The following is a 21,471-nucleotide window of genomic DNA, read 5'->3' as shown; positions in this document are numbered from 1 at the left end:
TCTCGTTGAATGGCAGAGCAGGCTCGAAGGGTCGAATGACCAACTCCTGCTCCTATCTTCTATGTTTTTTTTTTAAACTCAGTCTTTCTTTGTATTCTAACTACTGCAATCCAGACAAGATTTTAGTAAATCTTCTCTGCACCCTCTCGACCTTATTAATATCCTTCCTATAATTTGGGGACCAGAACTGCACACAGTATTCCAAATTTGGCCTCGCCAATGCCTTGAACATTCTCAACATCACCTCCCAGCTCCTATATTCTATACTTTGATTTATGAAGGCCAGCATACCAAAAGCCTTCTTTACCACCCTACCTACAGGAGAATCCATTTTCACAGAATGATCTCTGTTCCTCTGCATTCCTCAGTGCCCTCCCCTTCACCAAATATGTCCTGTTTGATTATTCTTCCCAAAGTGAAGCACTTCACATTTATCTGTATTAAACTCCATCTGCGATAGTTCGGCCCATTCTTCTAAGTCCAAATCCTTCTGCAGTCCCTGAAAACCATCTTCACTATCCACAACTCCCCCTATTTTTGTATCATCTGCATATTTACTAACCTAATTTACATCATCCAAATAATTAATGTAAATGACAAACAACAAAGGACTCAACACAGAGCCCTGAGGCACACTGCTCATCACCAGCCTCCATCCTGACAGCCAGTTATCCACCATAACACTCTGGCATCTACCTTATAGCCACCGTTGAACCCATCTGACTATCTCAACATTAATACCTAGAGCCTGAACCTTCCTTACCAACCTTCCACGTGGAACCTTATTGAATACTTTATTGAAATCCATATAGCCTACATCTATTGCTCTACCCTCATCAACCTTCCTTGTCACTACCTCAAAAAATTCAACAAGATTTGTCAAACATGACCTTCCCTGCATAAACCCATGTTGGGTGTCCCTGATCAGTCCCTGCCCCTCTAGATACTTATACATATTATCTCTCAGAATACTTCCATTAGTTTACCAACATTTGGAACAATGGAACTATACAGCACAGTAACATCAGCAAAATACCTGTGTCAGCAGTTAAACAGCAGCAAACAACATCAGGCTTTATGAGCGCCGACATGACGCCACAAGTGGAAAATTCACATGAAATAATGTTTAGTACTCACAAAAAACGATCTCTGCTTAATAAATGCAGCACCAAACATTAGAAATTCTCCTCAATAACTTTTTCAAATATTTCCTTCACTGTCACCAGTCTCGGAGCCTGAGGTCCCCACTCCTGCCCAAGAGCCCAAAGTGACTTCTTTGATGCAGACAAGACTGTATCAGATGTTGAGAATGAAGTTTCTGATTCTGACTGCAGCCGATGCTGAAGATTTGGACCCAGCTCCGTTTGGCATTTTCCCAGCCAGAAGCAAAGACTTTGTTTTGCAACACAGAGGTCTGTTGTTAACAAAGTGGTGCCAACAGAGCATCAGAGCCCCAAATGGTGAAGTCAAGTGGTGAATTATTTTTGTCATGTCAGTACTTAAAAAAAAAAATTGGTTTTTGGATCTTTTCGGATATGGGGTACTCGACCTGTATTACATTTGAATATTTACTACTTTTTGATTCATTTATCAAAATTGATAATACACCCTCACATCACCTTCCATCTGGCACATTTGTCATATTGTTCATATCTCTTTATCGATAGGAACATAAATTAACACAAGGATGTACTATCAATCTTACACCATCATCAAATAGCTATATGTATTACACTGGACTATATCATCCAAGTCATAAATAAAATGTTGAGGTCCCAGTAATGATCAAAAGCAAAGCTTAATAGTTGCAAGATAAAACTCATTTTTCTCAATTTTATTTTGTGTCACAAAACCAATTCACTAACCATGCCAATGCAAGAGTTAAAATACTATTAACCCATTTCTTCTATACCAACAACATACAGTATACATCCACAGGTTCTGTTACTTACCTTGCTAATTATATTCTCAAAACAAAGCTATTAAATTGAACCAATTCCATAAAATCATTTCTACTTAATTATGCCTTGCAAATCATCTTATTAGTTCCTGAAATCCAAATGTTTGCAATGATTGATCGTCCATGATTTTTCAATTTCCTTCACCCTTTCTTGAAAATGATGTCATATTTACTTTGTTTCCCCACTATCTGATCAACACAAAGATAAATTAGAAAATTTATGACAAAGGAGACAATAATTCAACACAATTTCAATTCAGAACAAAACAATTCATGTCTTGCTCAAATTCTGTCGTTTTGCAGGTCATGACTTGAAATGCACAGGCAAGTACCATTATTTCAGCCACTAATTTCCGGGGGGGGGGGGGAGTTACCACTCCCTTAAGCAAAAGGTTTTCCTCATCAACTCTTCTAATCCTTCTGATGACTTTAACCGATGTCCCCTAGCTTTTGATCAGATTCAATCCTTTGTATATATTACAAAAAAATCCCAAATCCTTCACTGGAGTTTTTTGTCCCATTTCATTTGGAACTCCATAATCAAACTAATTTTTCATATTATTTTCAATGCAGATGATTGAAGAGAAAATATATAATTACATTTACTAACTGTTAACATGTTCATGCAGGTTAGCTACTCTAATGGAGACAAAGTTTCCCATTCCTAATTCCAGTAGCTATTCTGCCATCCAAATCTTAAAATGCAACAAACCATACTGATCATGACATGCCATTGTGTAGCATTATGAATTCTGTTGTGTTGAGTTAGAAATATAACCTATAATTTACATATTATGTGACTGTGTAACAAATATCAGAAAGCACTTGATTGACTTGCACAATACTGTCCAAGCCTCAGGGTTATCTTCAAAGTGGCACCTCTGCTGCTGAATGACTTTAATTCCATGATTTGTTAATATGTTACACTTCAAATTTATTGTCAGAGCGCATACATGTTATCACATACAACCCTGAGATTCTTTTCCTGCAGGCCAGACAGACTTTCTAATTAACTGTAGTCAAGAAGAAAGATACATATACAAAAGAGAGAAATATAAACAAATAAAGAAATGCAAATAAACTGTGAAAGACAGAAAAATACATATTCATTTATATTAATATATTCTTCTTTCTTTGGCTTGGCTTCGCGGACGAAGATTTATGGAGGGGGGTAAAAGTCCACGTCAGCTGCAGGCTCGTTTGTGGCTGACAAGTCCGATGCGGGACAGGCAGACACGGTTGCAGCGGCTGCAGGGGAAAATTGGTTGGTTGGGGTTGGGTGTTGGGTTTTTCCTCCTTTGCCTTTTGTCAGTGAGGTGGGCTCTGCGGTCTTCTTCAAAGGAGGTTGCTGCCCGCCAAACTGTGAGGCGCCAAGATGCACGGTTTGAGGTGATATCAGCCCACTGGCGGTGGTCAATGTGGCAGGCACCAAGAGATTTCTTTAGGCAGTCCTTGTACCTTTTCTTTGGTGCACCTCTGTCACGGTGGCCAGTGGAGAGCTCGCCATATAACACGATCTTGGGAAGGCGATGGTCCTCCATTCTGGAGACGTGACCCACTCAGCACAGCTGGATCTTCAGCAGCGTGGACTTGATGCTGTCGACCTCTGCCATCTTGAGTACTTCGACGTTAGGGATGAAAGCACTCCAATGGATGTTGAGGATGGAGCGGAGACAACGCTGGTGGAAGCGTTCTAGGAGCCGTAGGTGATGCCGGTAGAGGACCCATGATTCGGAGCCGAACAGGAGTGTGGGTATGACAACGGCTCTGTATACGCTTATCTTTGTGAGGTTTTTCAGTTGGTTGTTTTTCCAGACTCTTTTGTGTAGTCTTCCAAAGGCACTATTTGCCTTGGCGAGTCTGTTGTCTATCTCATTGTCGATCCTTGCATCTGATGAAATGGTGCAGCCGAGATAGGTAAACTGGTTGACCGTTTTGAGTTTTGTGTGCCCGATGGAGATGTGGGGGGGCTGGTAGTCATGGTGGGGAGCTGGCTGATGGAGGACCTCAGTTTTCTTCAGGCTGACTTTATATTTATTAAATAATGAGCAAGGAATGAGCCTTCAATTGATTGTTGTTTAGGTGGATGGGTAGCAACTGTTCCTGAGTATTTTGACAGCTATTTCCTGATGGTAGCAGCAAGAACAGAGCATGGCCTGGGTGGTCTGGATCCTTGATGATTGCTGCTGTTCCCCAACGGCAGCATTCCATGTATATTTTCTTGATGGTAGGGGAAGTTTTGCCCAATGTACTGGGCTGTGTCCACTACCCTTTGCAGGGCTTTTTGCTCAGAGGTATTGGTGCCCCCATACCAGGCAGTGATGCAACCAGTCAGCACATCCTCCGCAAATTCCTAAGATAATAGCGGCGCTGATGCACGATGCCATTAGTGTGTTTGATCCAGTCCTCTGTGATGGTGACTCCCAGGAATTTAAAAATTTGCTCACCATCTTCAGCTCTGATCTTTTTATAATCACTCAATAGTGATTATAAAGCCCTTCCTAAAGTCTACAATCAGCTCCTTGGTCTTGGTGACATTTGAGTCAGAGAATGTTGTTTGTACACCAGTCAAGTTTTTAAATCTCCCTCCTGTATGTGGACACATCACCCTTTTTTTTTAATCAATACACAATTGTGGTATTGTCAGCAAATTGGTTAATTATGTTATCATACCAAGTCACGCAGGCATATAGTAGGTGCAAAGCGAGTAGGGAAAGGTGTAAAGGGTGCTTAGTACATAGTCCTGTGATGCTCGAGTGCTGATGGAGATTGTGGAGGAGTTGTTCTTGCCAATCTGCACTGATTGGGATCCAGATGTGCAGAAATCCAAGATCCAATTACATAGTGGAGAATTGAGGCCCAGGTCTTGGAGTTGCCCAATTAATTTTGAGAGGAAGATGGTGTTGTATGCTGAACTGTAGTCAATAAAGAGCATCCTGATGTATGAATCTTTGCTCTCCAGATATTCTAGTTTTTTGCAGAACTAGTGAGATGGCATCTGCCTTAAAACTATTGCTGTGATCCATGTCACCGCTCAGACAGGAACTCTCAAAACACTTAATCCATGTGGATTTAAGTGCCACTGGTCAACAGTCATTTAGGCAGGTTAAACCACACTTTTTCTGGACACCAGTACCATTTAGGTTTGTTTGAAACAGGTAGGTACACATCTTGACAGAGTGAGATGTTGAAGATATTCCTGAATACTTTGGTCAATTCGTCAACAGAGGTTTTCAGTTCTCGACCTAGAATTATGTTCTAATGTGGATAAATGGCCATTCAGACAAAAATCTTAAAATGAAATTTGTGCATACTTGTTGGGAGGGGGGTGGTAAAGGATAGGAGAAATAAAAGTGGCTAAACCACAACTGCAGATGCTCTTTCTCCAAATAAAGACAGTTGAGGATGATACATGATGAAGCAGGACATTAAACATCAAACTGAACAAATCAAATTTCAATCCAAAAATCTAGAAACTGGAACAGAGTTGATATGCTTCAGCCCTGGTTATGTGAATAGATTTTAAATGCATGAAAATCTTGTATTCTTTTTTAAAAAAATGAAACTTGCAAATGTTTATCATGCCAAATGAAGAATTTAATAGCTTCTCCCAAAAAACTGATTGCAAGTTTTCTTTCTTTAACTAGTGCAAAAGAGTTAGTTAACACAAACAGATTTTGATTTGCCAGTCGTGAAGATCACCCAGCATCAAGCCACTTTAGGGCTACTTACTGAAAGCAAAAAGGTTTGCACACACTTGGATAAGAATGCACACACTTAATTTCTTCAAAAGGTTTACATGTGTCAGCAGGATGTGTAGCCAGAAGTGTATTAGCCAAGATCACTTATGTCCTCAAATGTATTTTGCCAACATTGTCATTGATTCAGAACAACTGGATGACTCCCACCCAAGTCTTCCCTCCAAATGATGTGACATTTCATCTGAACAGAAGAATAATAATTATTGAGACTCAATGCTCATCACATTCTTAAAACATGATCAGTGCTAAGTGCAGTAACATTTTTATCCAAAGTGCGTGCATTTCCAATTTTTATGAAGAAAATAGCTCAGATTAACACTCATTGCACGTTTGGTCAATCTGCACAACAGACACCTCAATTTGATTCTCAATAGAGGGAATCACTAATAAAATAATACAGCAAACAAAAAAAATGGAGCACAATGGCTGGGTGTATCATTTACATTTTATGGAGATGTACTTTGCTGAAATTTTATGTTTCTCACTCCAAAGATGCTATCTCACCTATGCACCACTTCAGTACATTTAAAAAAAATGCAACAACAAAACTAGTACAATTGAAAAGGATAGGAAAAAATCTAGGTTCAACTCATGAGTAATGAAACAACAAACCCAGGGACTGATCAAGTGTTCCTTCTTCAAAAATGGTACAAGCATTCCTGAGTGAAGATTATCAATATGCCACAAGTCATTCACCAACAAGGTCCATGTGAGTGTTAGTTATGTTAGCAAGTGCAAGTGGTGAAGAGAAAAACTATAGAAAGGTTCAAGAGATCTCGTTTCATAAATGAATAAAAAGCACTTATAAAATAATTCACATCACACATACAGGAGGAAAATTTTAGATCACCACATTAGATTTGTACAATAGCTATCTCAATTACAAAATAATCCAGCTAGATTTTCCTTTATATTAATTGACTGCAAAGAGGATTGAAAAAAATACCATCAGCATGAAAGGATTTATTGTGCTAACTACAAAAATATAAACAGCAACTGCATTATAATCACATATGAAGTGTTAAAGCCATTCCAGTTTAGTGAGGTTTTTTTTTCCTGAAGTTCATTTATATTTACAAACTTGTTAATGATGCAACTCTCAATACAGGCAATCTTTTCAGGGCCACAAGAGATGGGTAAAAAGTTTAACAGCAGCCTATGCCTGAATATTTCCCCCACTCAAAAATAAATTAATCTCACTATCCACTTCCCTGAGACTCAGACACTTCAGATGCAAGGGCAGCCTCTCATCTAAAAGTAATGTGAAATGAAAAGATTAAAATACATACTTCCTTTCATATCAACATATCAAAACGAATTATATGACCAAGATTATGTGGCACTTTCAATTGTCCACTCTTTAGTTATCCTACGATTACATTTTGATGGAAATTCCTTTGGTTTGAATGTTCTTGTATTAATGAATTTTACACTTTAAAATTTACGCAAAGGGAAATCAAATAATTTTTGACAATCAAGACAAAAAGGGACCAATCATCATAACCAGATTCCAGGTCAATCGAAGTACCTTAAAGCGGCAAACTGCTGGACTAGCAAAGTACGTTACAGTGGCAAACTTCATCCTTTCCACACATTTTTGTAAACGCCCCAATACAAGATCCATGAAACTCTGCTGTTAGTAATAAAATAAAAATTCTTGGTAACGTGTTATTGTTAGTATAGAACGGAACTTAGAACTTCCCTACATTACACTAAGATGCGGCCCACCTTCAAAGCGGATGAATGAACTCGCGTATTTTCTTTTAAAAATACTATGTTGGACTTTCGTCGTTTTGTTAAAGCACCCATAAATTCGCGAGAAAGGGTCATCTTTCCCCAGTCGGATCCCGGAACAGAGAGGGAACAGTAATCCCTCCTCTCTCACCCTCTCAACACTGGAACAATTGTAACTCTATTAAAACGAGGAAAGGACAGGCCTTGCTCGGTGACTCTCCTCTCCTCAGACGTTGGGAAGCCGGTCGCCTTTCTGATTGCCGGTGATGACCGGGCTGCCGCGGCCTGGCGGCGCCACTGGAGCCTCAGGGTAGCAGTGACCGGGTGCCAGACTCCCAGCAACTCTCTCACCCTGCTCCTCTCATAGTCTCCTCTCTCCCCCCCACCCCCAACCCCCCCACTCACCGTTTCAACCGAGAGCAGCACTTAAAGGGTGTCCTCCTTCCGTCCCCCTGTCCGAGTACTGACGGGAAGTATTTCCAGTGCCGCTTCCCTCCACTCTTCTGTTGCAGATTAGATTATATATAATTATATCTCCGTCTCTCGCTGCAGCGCTGCTCTAATTTACACGCCAGCCACCATTTTTTTCCTCTCTCTCGGAATCTCTCACTGAGTCTGCGCAGAAACGCGGCCGCGCATGCGCCCACCGCGGCACCTGCAACCGTTACCCTTCTCCTTCGCCCCCCGGCCGCCGAGCACAGCCTGCTGGGAGCTGTAGTCCAGCTGTTTCGGATTACACCAAGTCTGGAGGTGACAACCAGGGAATGCTATTCCCAAGGATCCTCAGGGCGCAGGCCCTTTCCACTCCTTTTTATTCTGATCAGCCTAAACTAAAATGAAGTGGAGCGGTCAACGTTAGGGGGAATTAAAGGCAGATAAATATTTTGGACCTGATTACTTCCAATCCAGGGTGCAGAAAGAGGTGGGAGGTGCATGAGTGAGAGATTTCAAAATGTCCATGATTGTGGGGGAAAAAAATCCACAACTACTGACCGCTCTTTCACTAAACTGCTATCATCAGGCCAGAGGATCAATCCCAGGAGGCTGCAAAAGAGGATGGTAAGGCAATACCTTGCATTCCTAAACATTAAGTTATTGTCATACAACCCTGAGATTCTTTTTTCCTGTAGGCCACGCAGAATTATCAGTTATTGGTATAACAAAAAGATATGTAAAAAACTGACCGTGCAATACTGAGGGGAAAAAAATCAATAAAGTGCACAAGTAAGAGTCCTTAAATGAGTCTCTGGTTGAATTTGTTTAGGAGTCCACCATATAACCATATAACCATTTACAGAGCGGAAACAGGCCATGTTGGCCTTTCAAGTCCGCACCGGTTCAAGAGTGAATAAATGAAGTAAAGAGAAGTAAGTTGAAAAATTAAACCAGGGCATGACATAGGTTGTCGGGGCCCATGCAAGTATTGTTGGACAGGGAGGCCAAGGACATAATTTCTTGAAAGAGGCAACACAGAAGATATAAGGCATGCTTACCTTCATCAGCTTGGGCTTTGTACAAGTTTTTGGAACACCATGTGACAGTTCTGTAAAATGGCGGTGCTGGCTCGACGGGCCGAAGGGCCTACTCCAGCTCCTATTGTCTATTGTCTATTGAAAGGATCAGAGGGTACATTTTTATAATGACAGTAGATTAGACTGAACAATGAGTTGTGAGGAAGATGTGAAGGGAAGATAGACTCATTGAAAGAGCAACAAACCATAGTTGGGGTGTAATATGGGAAAATGGTTTTATAAGTGATTTGGAAGATAAAGTAGCAAATGAAAAGAAATTGGTAAATGTTGTAAAAGCAAATGTTAACTGATAATTAAAATGAAAAAAAACAGCAAAAATTATGTTTTAATACAAGAAAAGAAAAATAAGGTGTGCAATTTCTTTTCTCAGTGCTGTGGTGAGACCATATTTGGTTATAGTTTATCTCATTATTTGAATCGATGCCATATTGTGATTCTCCAGTTCAATTCCTAGGACAAGGGATATACATTATGAGCAATGATCCCTCTAAGGTGTGTGCATGCACATTGGTTTTGCAACTAGTAATGTGCATACAAAAGGTTAGTTACCTCAAATAATGTAATAATTAATATTTATACCATAGAATCCAATCATACTTGTATGCTATTAAAACATACCAATACAGTTTTATGAGAGATGGGCTGTGCCAAAATTACTTTGAAACAATTACAAGTTTACATTCGCACAAGCATTCAGTGCGCACATACTTTTGTCACAGGAAAAAAGTTTGCATAACATAAGATTTTTGTGCACGCTGACTGCTAAAAATTAGAGGGAACATTGATTATGACAGAATAAAAGTGACCTGTAATTCAGTTTGGATGAATTAGAGGCAATCACATTTGAAACATTTAAAATTCAGAGGGAATGATAGGGTGGAAAATGAGGGCTGCCTTTTTGGGCTGGAGTTCTGGACCTGCAAAAGATTAGGATCGGAGACCTGTACTTACTGACAAGATTGTCAATATTTCAGCTCTCTGCCTATTGGGCTGTGAATGTAAAGTTTCACAATTGTTAAATGAAATTAAAATACATTGATTCATTTAATTAAAAGTTGCATTAATTTAGTAACTAAGGCTGAAAGCAACAGATTTTCGGTCAAAAGAAATGGAGATTAGAGAAGCTAATGTCGGGCATGACCAATCATGATCTCAGTGAATGGCTCCAGGTGGCATAGGAATTACTCTTTCAAAGAGACAGCTGATGCATTTATTTCTGATTTGATTTAAAAGCTAAAGCTTACATCAGATTTTAATTGATGTTCAACAAATATGTTCTAAAAACAAAGTGAGTGTAATATTTAAAAAGTTGCTGAGTTAATGGGTTGAGGTGTATTGAGAAACGTGTGAACAACACACCCAGGATCTTGGACAGCCTACCGCAAGGCATGTTGGGGAATGTAGTTCAATAGAAGATCTAATACATCCGGTTCCGGGCACTGAGCATGATGGGGATTGTAGTTCGGCTGTGTTCATGCCCTTGCAGGTGGATTTTCACTTGTCATCCTCGTTTGGGCAATAGCTGGCCAGTTGAGCAGAGGGAATAACTGAAGGATGCATCCATCCCGCGTTTAGGGCACTGCCTGATTGTTGCGTGTTGGGGCCAGTGAATGCTTTGGCTCGGCTAGGCCGTGAGCTTTCAGTTCCGGTTCCTTTGCAAGATGGCTGCCTCGACCATGGCGGTAAATTCAGGTCAGTGATGGCGGGGACTGCAGTAAATGGGGAGAAGGTCCGACCTCTCTCGGGGCTGGAGTTCACACCATGTCACCTTCACCATCTTTGGACGTGACTTCATTTAGACGCAGCCCAGCACAAATGAATCGCCTAACGGCGGGCCCCTCGGACCAAAGACCGGGCTCGTCCCCACCGAGGAAACTGATCGGCGGGAGGGAGGGGGCCTAGAAGGAAAGAATAGGGTAAGAGGTGAAGAAAAGAGGGAGGAGGGGAACAGGAGAGAATGAACGGCGATGGAAGAGAAGGGGAATAACGACTTGACGGGATGGAGAGGGAGGAGGAGAATGGAGAGGGGACAGTGACGGGGAGAGGGTGGAGGTGAGAGGGTGGAGGAGCAGCATGGAGGGGAGACGTTAAGGGAGGAGGATGGAGGGGAGACGTTGGAGGAGGATGGAGGGGAGAGGGAGGAGGAGGATGGAGGGGAGAGAGGAGGAGGATGGAGGGGAGAGAGGAGGAGGAGGATGGAGGGGAGAGGGAGGAGGAGGATGGAGGGGAGGAGGAGGATGGAGGGGAGGAGGAGGATGGAGGGGAGGAGGAGGATGGAGGGGAGGAGGAGGATGGAGGGGAGGAGGAGGATGGAGGGGAGGAGGAGGATGGAGGGGAGGAGGAGGATGGAGGGGAGGAGGAGGATGGAGGGGAGGAGGAGGATGGAGGGGAGGAGGAGGATGGAGGGGAGGAGGAGGATGGAGGGGAGGAGGAGGATGGAGGGGAGGAGGAGGATGGAGGGGAGGAGGAGGATGGAGGGGAGGAGGAGGATGGAGGGGAGGAGGAGGATGGAGGGGAGGAGGAGGATGGAGGGGAGGAGGAGGATGGAGGGGAGGAGGAGGATGGAGGGGAGGAGGAGGATGGAGGGGAGGAGGAGGATGGAGGGGAGGAGGAGGATGGAGGGGAGGAGGAGGATGGAGGGGAGGAGGAGGATGGAGGGGAGGAGGAGGATGGAGGGGAGGAGGAGGATGGAGGGGAGGAGGAGGATGGAGGGGAGGAGGAGGATGGAGGGGAGGAGGAGGATGGAGGGGAGGAGGAGGATGGAGGGGAGGAGGAGGATGGAGGGGAGGAGGAGGATGGAGGGGAGGAGGAGGATGGAGGGGAGGAGGAGGATGGAGGGGAGGAGGAGGATGGAGGGGAGGAGGAGGATGGAGGGGAGGAGGAGGATGGAGGGGAGGAGGAGGATGGAGGGGAGGAGGAGGATGGAGGGGAGGAGGAGGATGGAGGGGAGGAGGAGGATGGAGGGGAGGAGGAGGATGGAGGGGAGGAGGAGGATGGAGGGGAGGAGGAGGATGGAGGGGAGGAGGAGGATGGAGGGGAGGAGGAGGATGGAGGGGAGGAGGAGGATGGAGGGGAGGAGGAGGATGGAGGGGAGGAGGAGGATGGAGGGGAGGAGGAGGATGGAGGGGAGATGGAGGATGGAGGAGGAGGGTGGAGGAGAGGGGGTGGGGTGAAGGGGAGGGGGTGGGGTGAAGGGGAGGGGGTGGGGTGAAGGGGAGGGGGTGGGGTGAAGGGGAGGGGGTGGGGTGAAGGGGAGGGGGTGGGGTGAAGGGGAGGGGGTGGGGTGAAGGGGAGGGGGTGGGGTGAAGGGGAGGGGGTGGGGTGAAGGGGAGGGGGTGGGGTGAAGGGGAGGGGGTGGGGTGAAGGGGAGGAGGAGGGGGAGGAGGATGGATATTGTAATCTTTAATCAAAATTAATGCAACTTTTAATTAAATTAATCAATGTATTTTAATTTCATTTAACAATTGTGCAACTGTAAATGAATATATTTCTGTTTAGAATATATTCAATTGGCTTGTGACTCTGAATTGCAACACCATCTTCTCACTAAATATAATATGGCTTGAATGAATGTACAGGTATACTCTGCTTTATTAATATTTGCTTTACACAAATTTGCTTTCATGAAGAAACCTGTATTCACTTTTATGAAAAAGTGGTCAGTGGGGCGGTCACAGACCGCACTCTCAACGAAGCAGTCTTCCAGTCAGTGTCCAATCTCTCTGATGTAGAGAATGCCACATTTGGAACATCGGATGCAGTATCTGACCTCACAGATTCACATTGATGTGTTGTTTCATTTGGAAGGACTATTTGGGGCCCTAATGGTGGTGAAAGAGGTAGTGTGGGTGCATATGTGGCACATCCTACGGTCATGGTGGAAGGTGCTAAGGTAGCGACTAGTGGGAAGGGATGCAGACAGGGGAATCATGGAGGGAGCAGTCCTTAAGGAAGGCAGAGAGGGGAAGATGTGTCTGGTGGAGGAAATTGGTGAGGATAAATTATATGTTGGATGTGGAGGCTGGTGGGGTGGTAGGCGAGGACAAGGGGAATTCTGTTCTTGTTGCGTCTTGGGGCAGAAGGGGCCCTGGGCAGATGAGCAGGAAATGGAGGAGATGTTGGTATATCATTATGATTTGTTTTTATGTCCCCAACCTGAGTAATGTGACTGCTTCTATTTGGGACTATTGTCAGTTACCGACTCAACCCTAATCCTGATCATTGTTCAATGAAACTTGCTCTCCAAAGCCAAGGAATGGATCCAGAAATGAGATTCAGCACAAAACACCATTCAGTCCACTCACTCCATGCTGACCAATTGAATGGAATATTCCTATTCGCTCCCTGTAATTTAAAAAGAATTCGTCCTCCAGCTAACCGAAAGCATCTTAATGAAATGGGCATTTCCCATTTGCATTGGGAACCATTTTCCCTGTAGACTAACAAAGAATTGGAACCTTGGTGTAAAAAACATTAGGCTCTTGGCCTGTATCATATGTTAGAATTATGTTGTGTGTAAAATTTTGTTGTGTTGCTGTTAAGTAACTTCTCAAAACACATTGTTTCATATCTCAGTTCAATGACACCAATTATTAAGTTGTGATCACTGTCTTTCTGAATGATTGTTTGATGAGGCTGGAGAAGCCTGTGTCAAACACAAAGAAAGAAGTAGGAATATCATAAAATGTAAAATTGGTATCTAACTTACTCAACAAAAATTTTAATGATTTCATACCTTTTTAAAGTAAAAAAAATAGCCAAAACATTTATTAACAAGAGCAGGGCTACTCCATGACTACCTTTGAATCTTCTCATCTTATTTAATTGAAGTATTGCTGAAGTTCAATATTAACTAGTTTCCTTTATTATCCAGGAATTCATTGATTGAAGTGTTAAATGTAGCCCAGATAAATGGAATGTCCCTTGTTAAGGTGGATAAGTTCCCAGGACAGATTTCAGATTTATTGTCAGGGTACATACATGACATCACATACAACGTTGAGATTCTTTTCTCTGTGTGCATGGCAGAATTACCACTTCTTGGTTGTGCAAAAAAAAACTCTACACAGTGTAAACAAATAAAGAACTGTAAACAGATAATGAATGAAAACAAACTGACTGCAATACAGAGAGAATTTTTAAAAATCAATAAAGCGCACAAGTAAGAGTCTTTAAATTAATCCCTGATTGAGTTTGTTGAGACATCTTATGGTGAAGGGGTAAATATATTGTATATTTGTTATGTAATCTATGACCATGTCCTCCTTTGGAATGGCCACCCTAGTGCAGATGTTCCTGAACATGATTGTGGCACCTATACCTCTTTCCTGATGGCAGCAGCGAGAACCGAGCAAGTGCCCCTGTAGATGTTCTCGACAGTGGGGAGGGTTTTGCCTGTGATGTCCTAGGCTGTTTCCACTACCTTTTGGAGGGCTTTACGCTCTGGAGTATCGGTGTCCCCAGACCAGACTGTGAGGCAACCAGTCACAAACTTTCCACCACATGTTGAAATTTGCCAGGATTTCTGTGTCATACCAAACCTCCACAAACTCTTGAGGAATTAGAGGCGCTGACTGCCTTCTTCACAATGCCACTAGTATGTTCGGTCCAGGAAAGATCATCCGAGATAGTGACTCCCAAGAACTTAAATTTGGTCACTCTCTCCACCTCTGATCTCCAAATGCATACATTTGGCTTTTCCTTCCTGGTCAACAATCAAATTTTTAGTTTTGGAGATATTGAGTGCAAGGTTGTTGGTGCACCATTGTGTTATTGTACAGAGCCACACAGTCTTAGGTGTAAAGTGAGTAGAGCAGGTGGCTAAGAATGCAGCCCTGTGATGCCCCAGTACTGATGGAGACCATAGAGGAGATGTTCTTACCAATCCTCACTGATAGAGATCAGGAAGTGAAGAAATCAAGGATCCAATTACACAAGGGGGTGTTGAATCCCAGGTCTTGGAGTTTGCAGATCTGTTTTGAAGGGATGATGGTGTTAAATCCCAAACTGTAGTCCATAAAGAGCATCCTGATGAATAGGTCTTTACTGATCAGGTGTTCTAGGGCTTTGTGCAAAAGACAGTGAGATGGCATCCACCGTAGACCTGTTGCTATGATAGGCAAACAAAAATGCCAGAAGGAAACAAGGGAAAAGATTGCTGTGGCCCTGACAGACATCTTTTGTATCCTCTTCAGTTATTGACAAGGCATTTTATACATATTAAAAACAAGAAAATAACCAGGGAGAGGATAGCACTACTCAAGCATAAAGGAGAACATTGTGCTTGGTGTCAGTGGAAGTGGGCAAGGACTAAATGAGTATGTTGCATTGGTAGTCACCAAGAGAAAGGACAGTGAGAACAGTGTAGAGATCCAAATGTGTGAGGGGATATGAAGATTAAGAAAGAGGCAGTGTTGGGTCTTTTGAGGAGCATTAAGGTGAATATGTCCCCAGAGCCTGATGGGATATAACCTAGGTTATTGAAACAGACAAGACAGGAGATTGCTGAGGTTTTGACTAAGATCCTTGTGCCCTTTCTAGCAATGGTAGACAAAGTTAAAGAATTTCATGTATATTACATTCTAAATGTATTATGTGATAATTATGGAACCTTTTCCTTGCCTTTTTATGTTGTTTCTTTGTTCAAGAAGGAAATAGGGACAACCCATAAAATTGTATGCTGATAACCTTCTGGTCGGGAAATTATTCGAGAGTTCATGCAAATTGAGTGAAGCATAGTCAGATTAGGGACAGTAAGCATGGCTTTGTACAGGGCAGGTTATGACTCATGAATTTGAGTTTTGAGCAGCTGATGAAGGTAGGGCAGTGGATGTTGTCTATGTGGACATTAGCAAAGTATTTGTCAGGGTTACCCAATGTAGGGTAATTTATAAAGCACAGATGTGTGTGATCCACATTGAATTGATACTTTGGTTTTGGAATGGTCTTGCCCATAGAAGACAGAGGGCAGTAATGGAAGCCAGTTATTTGGGCTGAAGACCAGTGACAACCATTAGTGTTCTGCAAGGATTGGTTTTCTATATTCAAAGATGCAGGAGAATAGCCAGTGGTTTTACTTTGTTTTGGAAGGACAACAGATATAACAGAGAAATTATAGGCTCAAGAGCCTTGTTTCAGTGGAAGGGAAATTTCCTTGGTGGCTGGATTTATTTGCATTTGGAAAAGCATGGATTTTTGCAGGGGTGGTTCTATCTCACAAATTTGATTGCATCTTTTGAGGAAGTAACAAAAATGATTGATGGGGGTAGGGCAGTGCACAGATTTTTATAATGATGAGTTAGATCAAAAATCGGCTTGGTTAAAAAAGACCGATGCGTCTTATTTTAACTGGTTTGTGACATGGTGTTCCCCAATTAGCTGTGCTGGGACCACTTATTTGTAATATATACAATGGATTGGGTTGAAAATGTAGGTGCTGATTAGTAAGTTTAGAGATAACACGAAAACTGATGGCATTGTGGCTCGTGAGGAAGGTTGTCAAAGGATAGGGCAAGATGTAAATCATTTGAAAATTTGGATTAAGGATTGGCAGATGGATATTAATCTGTACAAGTATGAGGTGATGCATTTTGTGAAGACAAATGTAAGATGCAAGCATACAGTGAATTGTAGGACTCTTGTGAGCTTCAGTATACAGAGAGATAGCTCTCTCAAAAGAGCCAGAGGGTGGCAGGGAGCATACCGCATGCTTTCTTTCATCGGTCAGGGCATTGTAGAAACTGGAAAACCTGTTTCAGCTGTATAAAAGCTGGTAAGGACATATTTGGAATATTGTGTGAGAGTTCTGGTTGCCACACTACAGGAAGGATATGGAGCCAATGGAGAAGGTACAGAAGAGGTTCACCACAATACTGTCTGGATTGTCTATCAATGAAAAAGAAATTGGACAAACTTGGATTGTTTTTTTCTGGAGTGTTGGGAGGCTGAGGGACAATCTGATTGAAGTTTGCAAAATTAAGAGAGGCATAGTTAAGTATTTTTCCCAGAGTGGAAATATCAAACACTTAAGATGAAGGGGGTAGGGATTGAGGGAGATATTTAAGGCAAGTTTTTTTTTAGACTGGTAGATGCCTGGAGCAGACTGCCATGTGAGGTGGTGGAAACAGTTATAACAGCAAAGTTTAAGAAGCATTTAGACAAACACGTGAGCAGGAAGGAATAGAAGGTTGTGGACCATGTGGATTAGTTTTGTGATTAACCCGGTGATAGGCCGAAAGGCTAGTTCTTGCGCTGTTCAAATGTAATAATTCTGCTTTCACATCCCTCTGAAATTGAATAAATAGTTCCTTATTCCAGTTTTGAAGTCTAGCTCTTTATTTTTGGATGATACCTGAGGCGAGCCAGAAGATAATCCGCTTGTTGGTCTTCCACAGAATCTTATGTAATCATCTCCACTTTTAAAGCTAGGCCCATTCTATTATCATTTTATCAACCTTATGACATGTATTTCTGCTGAAAAAGCATAGCTTTCCTCATGCAAAACTGACAATACTTAATACAAAGCACCAAGACTTCTTTGCTCTTGTGCTCCACTAACTCTGTGATGCAGGCAACTGCTCTACTTATCTCCATAATTGCTTCATGACATCTGGTGAGTCATGTCAAGTTGACCCAATTTCACTGGACACTAACATTACTCGTCTTTTACAAAGTTTTGCTGTTTTCCATTTTCCTTAAAGAAGGCATCTTATATAAGCAAAATCTATCGAGTTTTGTTGGACAGACGTCATTGAAAATTTTACCCAACAACCTGTATCTGGTTTGTGGTGTGAGTTATGTGTCTTCTGGTTTGATGTTCAGATGGGCATTATGAATTTAGAATTCTACGATTTCATTTTGATATTTTCATTTTATAAAATACTCAAAAGGACATTTACGCTGCAAATTCACGATTGCTCTGCCAGATTCAATTCCAGCCAAATCATCAAATTTGCAGATGATACAGCAATAGTTGGCTTCATTGGGAGCAATGATGAGTCGGCTTACAGGTTGGAAGGCTTGTGAAATGGTGTGATAGCAGCAACTGGAATCGCAACATGATTGGACAAACGAAATGACTGCGGACTTCAGGAGGATGACCATTCTATCAATGGCTCAGTCGTGGAGAGCACAATGTTCCTTGGCGTGCATATAAAGCACAGCTTATCCTTGCCCCACAACACTTCATTAGTCAGGAAGCCACAGCAGCGCCTCCACTTCCTAAGGAGGGTGAAGAGGACAGGGCTACCAGCCCCCCGATTTTGACAGCTTTTTACAGGACCACAATTGGGAGTGCCCTGTCTGGCTACATGATTGCGTCGTGTCGTAGCTGCAAAGCATTGGACCGGAAGTCAATTCAGAGTATTATCAAAACAACTGAGAAAGATCCCTTTCCTCTATTGAGGAGATTTACCATGAGTGTGGCTTAAATGGAACTCATAGAATTGTAGAAGATCCTTTTCATCCAGACACAGTTTCTTTGACCCAATACCATCAAAAATAAGGGGTTACAGGAGCCTCACAACCAGGACGACCAGGCTGGGAAATAGCTTCTTCCCATAGGCTAGAAGATTGATGAACAGTATCCTTTAACTGAGTAAATAATCCCCAAATATTTCTATATATTTATTTCAAATTAGATTTTTGTATATTGTGTGTGTACATGTGGGCACTGTGGTCTGGAGAAATGTGTTTTGTTGAGTTGTATATGTACAGTCAGATGATAATAAACTTGAACTAGAAATATATATAGATAGAGAATGATAACTAAAGTAGAAAAGGCTCTCTTTTTGTACCCCATTAACTTTTCATTCAATGAATGCAAAATCCCTACTTCATTTTCAAGTAATGAAACTCAATTTAGCCTATATCCATCTTTTTTTTCCCAAGCACTTTCAGAAAGAAGTTTGCGCACTGATATCTTGACATTTATATGTTGCAGTTGCCAGTTTGTGGGGACCATACAAAGATATCTGGCAGACAGTGGAGAATGTGATCTGGAGGCATCAGCTAGAAGCCATTCATCTGTTGGATCTTACTCTCAAAAAGCATAAACCAGACTTTATCTCCCTTTTCAAGAATCCTGTGAGTTTTCTGCTTTTGCTTTTTAAATCATTATAGCTCATGAAAATGTACTGGTTAATAGTTGATATGGTATTGACTGCAGAAAGGAAATGGGAATCCTGAAGGTCTGGACTTGAATAGCAATGTCCATTGAAGAAAAGCTGCAAGGAACAAAAAAAATCAAATGTTTTGAAGATGGAAGAAATGTGGAATGCGAGTATCATATGTGACACAAAATTTTCCAATCATCAAGAAATGGGTGTTTATTTCAGCCATTAAAAAAAAATGTATTGGGGCAGTGAGACCATCTCAACATATTTCTGATGTATGAGCAGAGAATGCAACTGATTTAGGTTTGACCATCTGCCCTTCCAGATCTGTATGGCTTGCCTTCATAACCAGATAAACTGGTGTAATTATTAAAAGAGAAGGCCTGCTGATTTTTACTGAGTGGTGTTAATGAGCAAAATCTAACAAGCAGTTACTATGGAGAAATAAAGAATAGATCTTTTTTGAATGTTGTGATGTTCCAGTGTGTGGTCTCCTTGAAGATAATTTAACACGCTTTTATTTGTTCAGGCTAAAAATGTACAGCATAGAGAGAAAGTGAAGAAAGCCAGTGTTGAAGGGATTGTCATTCAAGGTCAGCAGGGAACAAGACTCCTTCCAGAACAACTGATTAGCGAGGCTTTCATTCTGAGCGACCTGCTCAACATTGGAGAGCTTGCTGCAGTGGAACTGCTGCTGGCAGGTACTATGCACTCTTAAAGTTTTCTCATTTGTTCGGCAGCTTTCACTTCTGTACACTCTTTTTGTGTCTGCCACTGAACCCAAGATTATTCATCATTAAAAGTAGTTTCCATTATGGACAACATTTCCCAGCTTCTAATATTTTCCAATTTCATAACGTCATTTTCAAGGAAGTGTAAGCATTGATATTCCGAATTGCATCTTATCAATCCAATAAACCAAACTTTCTAATTGCAGCTTTATGTAGCCTTTAATTCATTAATATAACCATTTTGCATCACTTAGCATTGAGATTTTCATAATGATGAATTAACAAAGCATTCGATTTTATTTAAAGACATAACGTTATAAGAAATGATTAAAACTAATAAGACGGCGAGATAAGATGAATTCAAAGAAAAGTATTTCATTGCTTCCGCCTCCTCCATGGTTCTTCGAAGACTGAACCTAAACTCTCCGTATGCTCGGATATTACCACATATGACGTCAAATTAACTATGGTAACACTACAAAAACAATTTTCCTTAAAGGGATAGTAAAAAATTACTAAAAGACAAAAATACAAGGTTTTAACCTTTACATCCATTTCATCTTTTTCCAATGTGCCAGTATATTTGTCATTTAAACTGACCTTTAAAGCATGAGAGTTACCAGATTCTCTGGTTTCTGGAATCTAAATCCTTAGGGGTCAATAGTGTGACTAATGCTTTCCTAAACACATATTAATGGCCTGAGCTTGTTTGTAGACCATGCTAAATCCAAATCTGCAAACAGCATGGAAGGTAGTACCAGACTTCAAGGAGATACAAAAAGCTAGTAGAATGCATAGGTTAATGGCAATTGAAATTTACTGCTGAGAAATGCCAAATTTAAAACTTGCAGTTTGCTAGCAGCAAGATTGCTAAAGCTTGTTCAACCAATCCCTAACCTGAAGATTGAACAACAAGCATTGCTTCATCTGTCCCTTGGCCATGCAGGAGCATCACATTGTGGTCTTGGGAATCTTTCTGACTGCCTATACTGTCTTTGCCAATTAAATATCCTAGCAATTTCCTCCACTTTCTCCTCTCTCACCACCACCCCTTGCCCTCTTTTGATACTTGTAACTCTGAGTTTCATTTTTACCTAATTTTGCAGCCAAATCTCAAACACTATTTGAACATTGTCCCATTGAAGCTCATATTTATAGTGAGTAAATCCATTTGGGTCACTTTTATAATAACTGTTAAAATGATTAAAAAAAATAACTTGTTTTGTCTAAAGTACATGCTTATTTATTCCTGATACATTTTATGCCTTCAAACGTGTAGATTTACGTTGGATTGGGGTGGGGAATATTTTAACCAGAAATGAATATATTCATTGTACAGCTGAGTGGTTGCTAAAGTGGTTCTTTCAGCTCATGGAAAGCCCAGCTCTCACTGTCAAAATAAGCCTGCTTGTGGTAAGGGCACATAGTCAAACCGGGCACCAAAGTATCCGTTTATTCAGTGCCTCTCATCATGACTACATTAAAAATAATAAATATATTTTTGTTGGCACTCTTTTCGAGTTGTGATCTGGGAGTGTTTGAAGCTGGCACCGTCCACGTTCAATGAAAAAACTGCAGGAAAGTACAGCTCTGATCACAGCTGTAGATTGGAGTTTTAAAATTGAATGCAAGTAGTAGCAT

General features: G+C 41.6%; 2 protein-coding genes across 15 annotated transcripts in view; one reads left to right on the top strand and one right to left on the bottom strand.

Annotated features, from left to right (window-relative positions):
* Nucleotides 1-8,080, bottom strand: part of cnot4b (CCR4-NOT transcription complex, subunit 4b) — a 182,259-nt gene extending 174,179 nt beyond the window's left edge. For 6 of the 12 annotated variants that reach the window (XM_069903197.1, XM_069903200.1, XM_069903204.1 and 3 more), the window contains exon 1: nucleotides 7,861-8,079. The gene's annotated coding sequence lies outside the window, so the exon portion shown is untranslated. Of the gene's footprint in view, nucleotides 1-7,249; nucleotides 7,355-7,860 lie in introns of all 12 variants that reach the window. The other 6 variants (XM_069903203.1, XM_069903206.1, XM_069903207.1 and 3 more) reach the window with 3 other exon arrangements.
* Nucleotides 8,081-10,499: 2,419 nt separating this feature from the next.
* nup205 (nucleoporin 205) overlaps nucleotides 10,500-21,471 on the top strand; it is a 105,808-nt gene continuing 94,836 nt past the window's right edge. The window contains exons 1-3 of one of the 3 annotated variants that reach the window (XR_011346533.1): nucleotides 10,500-10,679; nucleotides 18,928-19,070; nucleotides 19,629-19,800. Coding sequence is in view for 1 of the 3 variants with exons in the window: in XM_069903194.1 (XP_069759295.1) it covers nucleotides 10,649-10,679; nucleotides 18,928-19,070; nucleotides 19,629-19,800 (346 nt within the window). In the remaining 2 variants the exon portion in view is untranslated. Of the gene's footprint in view, nucleotides 10,680-18,927; nucleotides 19,071-19,628; nucleotides 19,801-20,938; nucleotides 20,988-21,471 lie in introns of those variants that run through there. The other 2 variants (XM_069903194.1, XM_069903195.1) reach the window with 2 other exon arrangements.

Source organism: Narcine bancroftii, chromosome 11 (assembly GCF_036971445.1).
Source record: "Narcine bancroftii isolate sNarBan1 chromosome 11, sNarBan1.hap1, whole genome shotgun sequence".
Classification (NCBI taxonomy): Eukaryota; Metazoa; Chordata; class Chondrichthyes; order Torpediniformes; family Narcinidae; genus Narcine; species Narcine bancroftii.
Note: the sequence above shows the minus strand (reverse complement) of the source record. Positions and strands in the feature narration are given on the sequence as shown.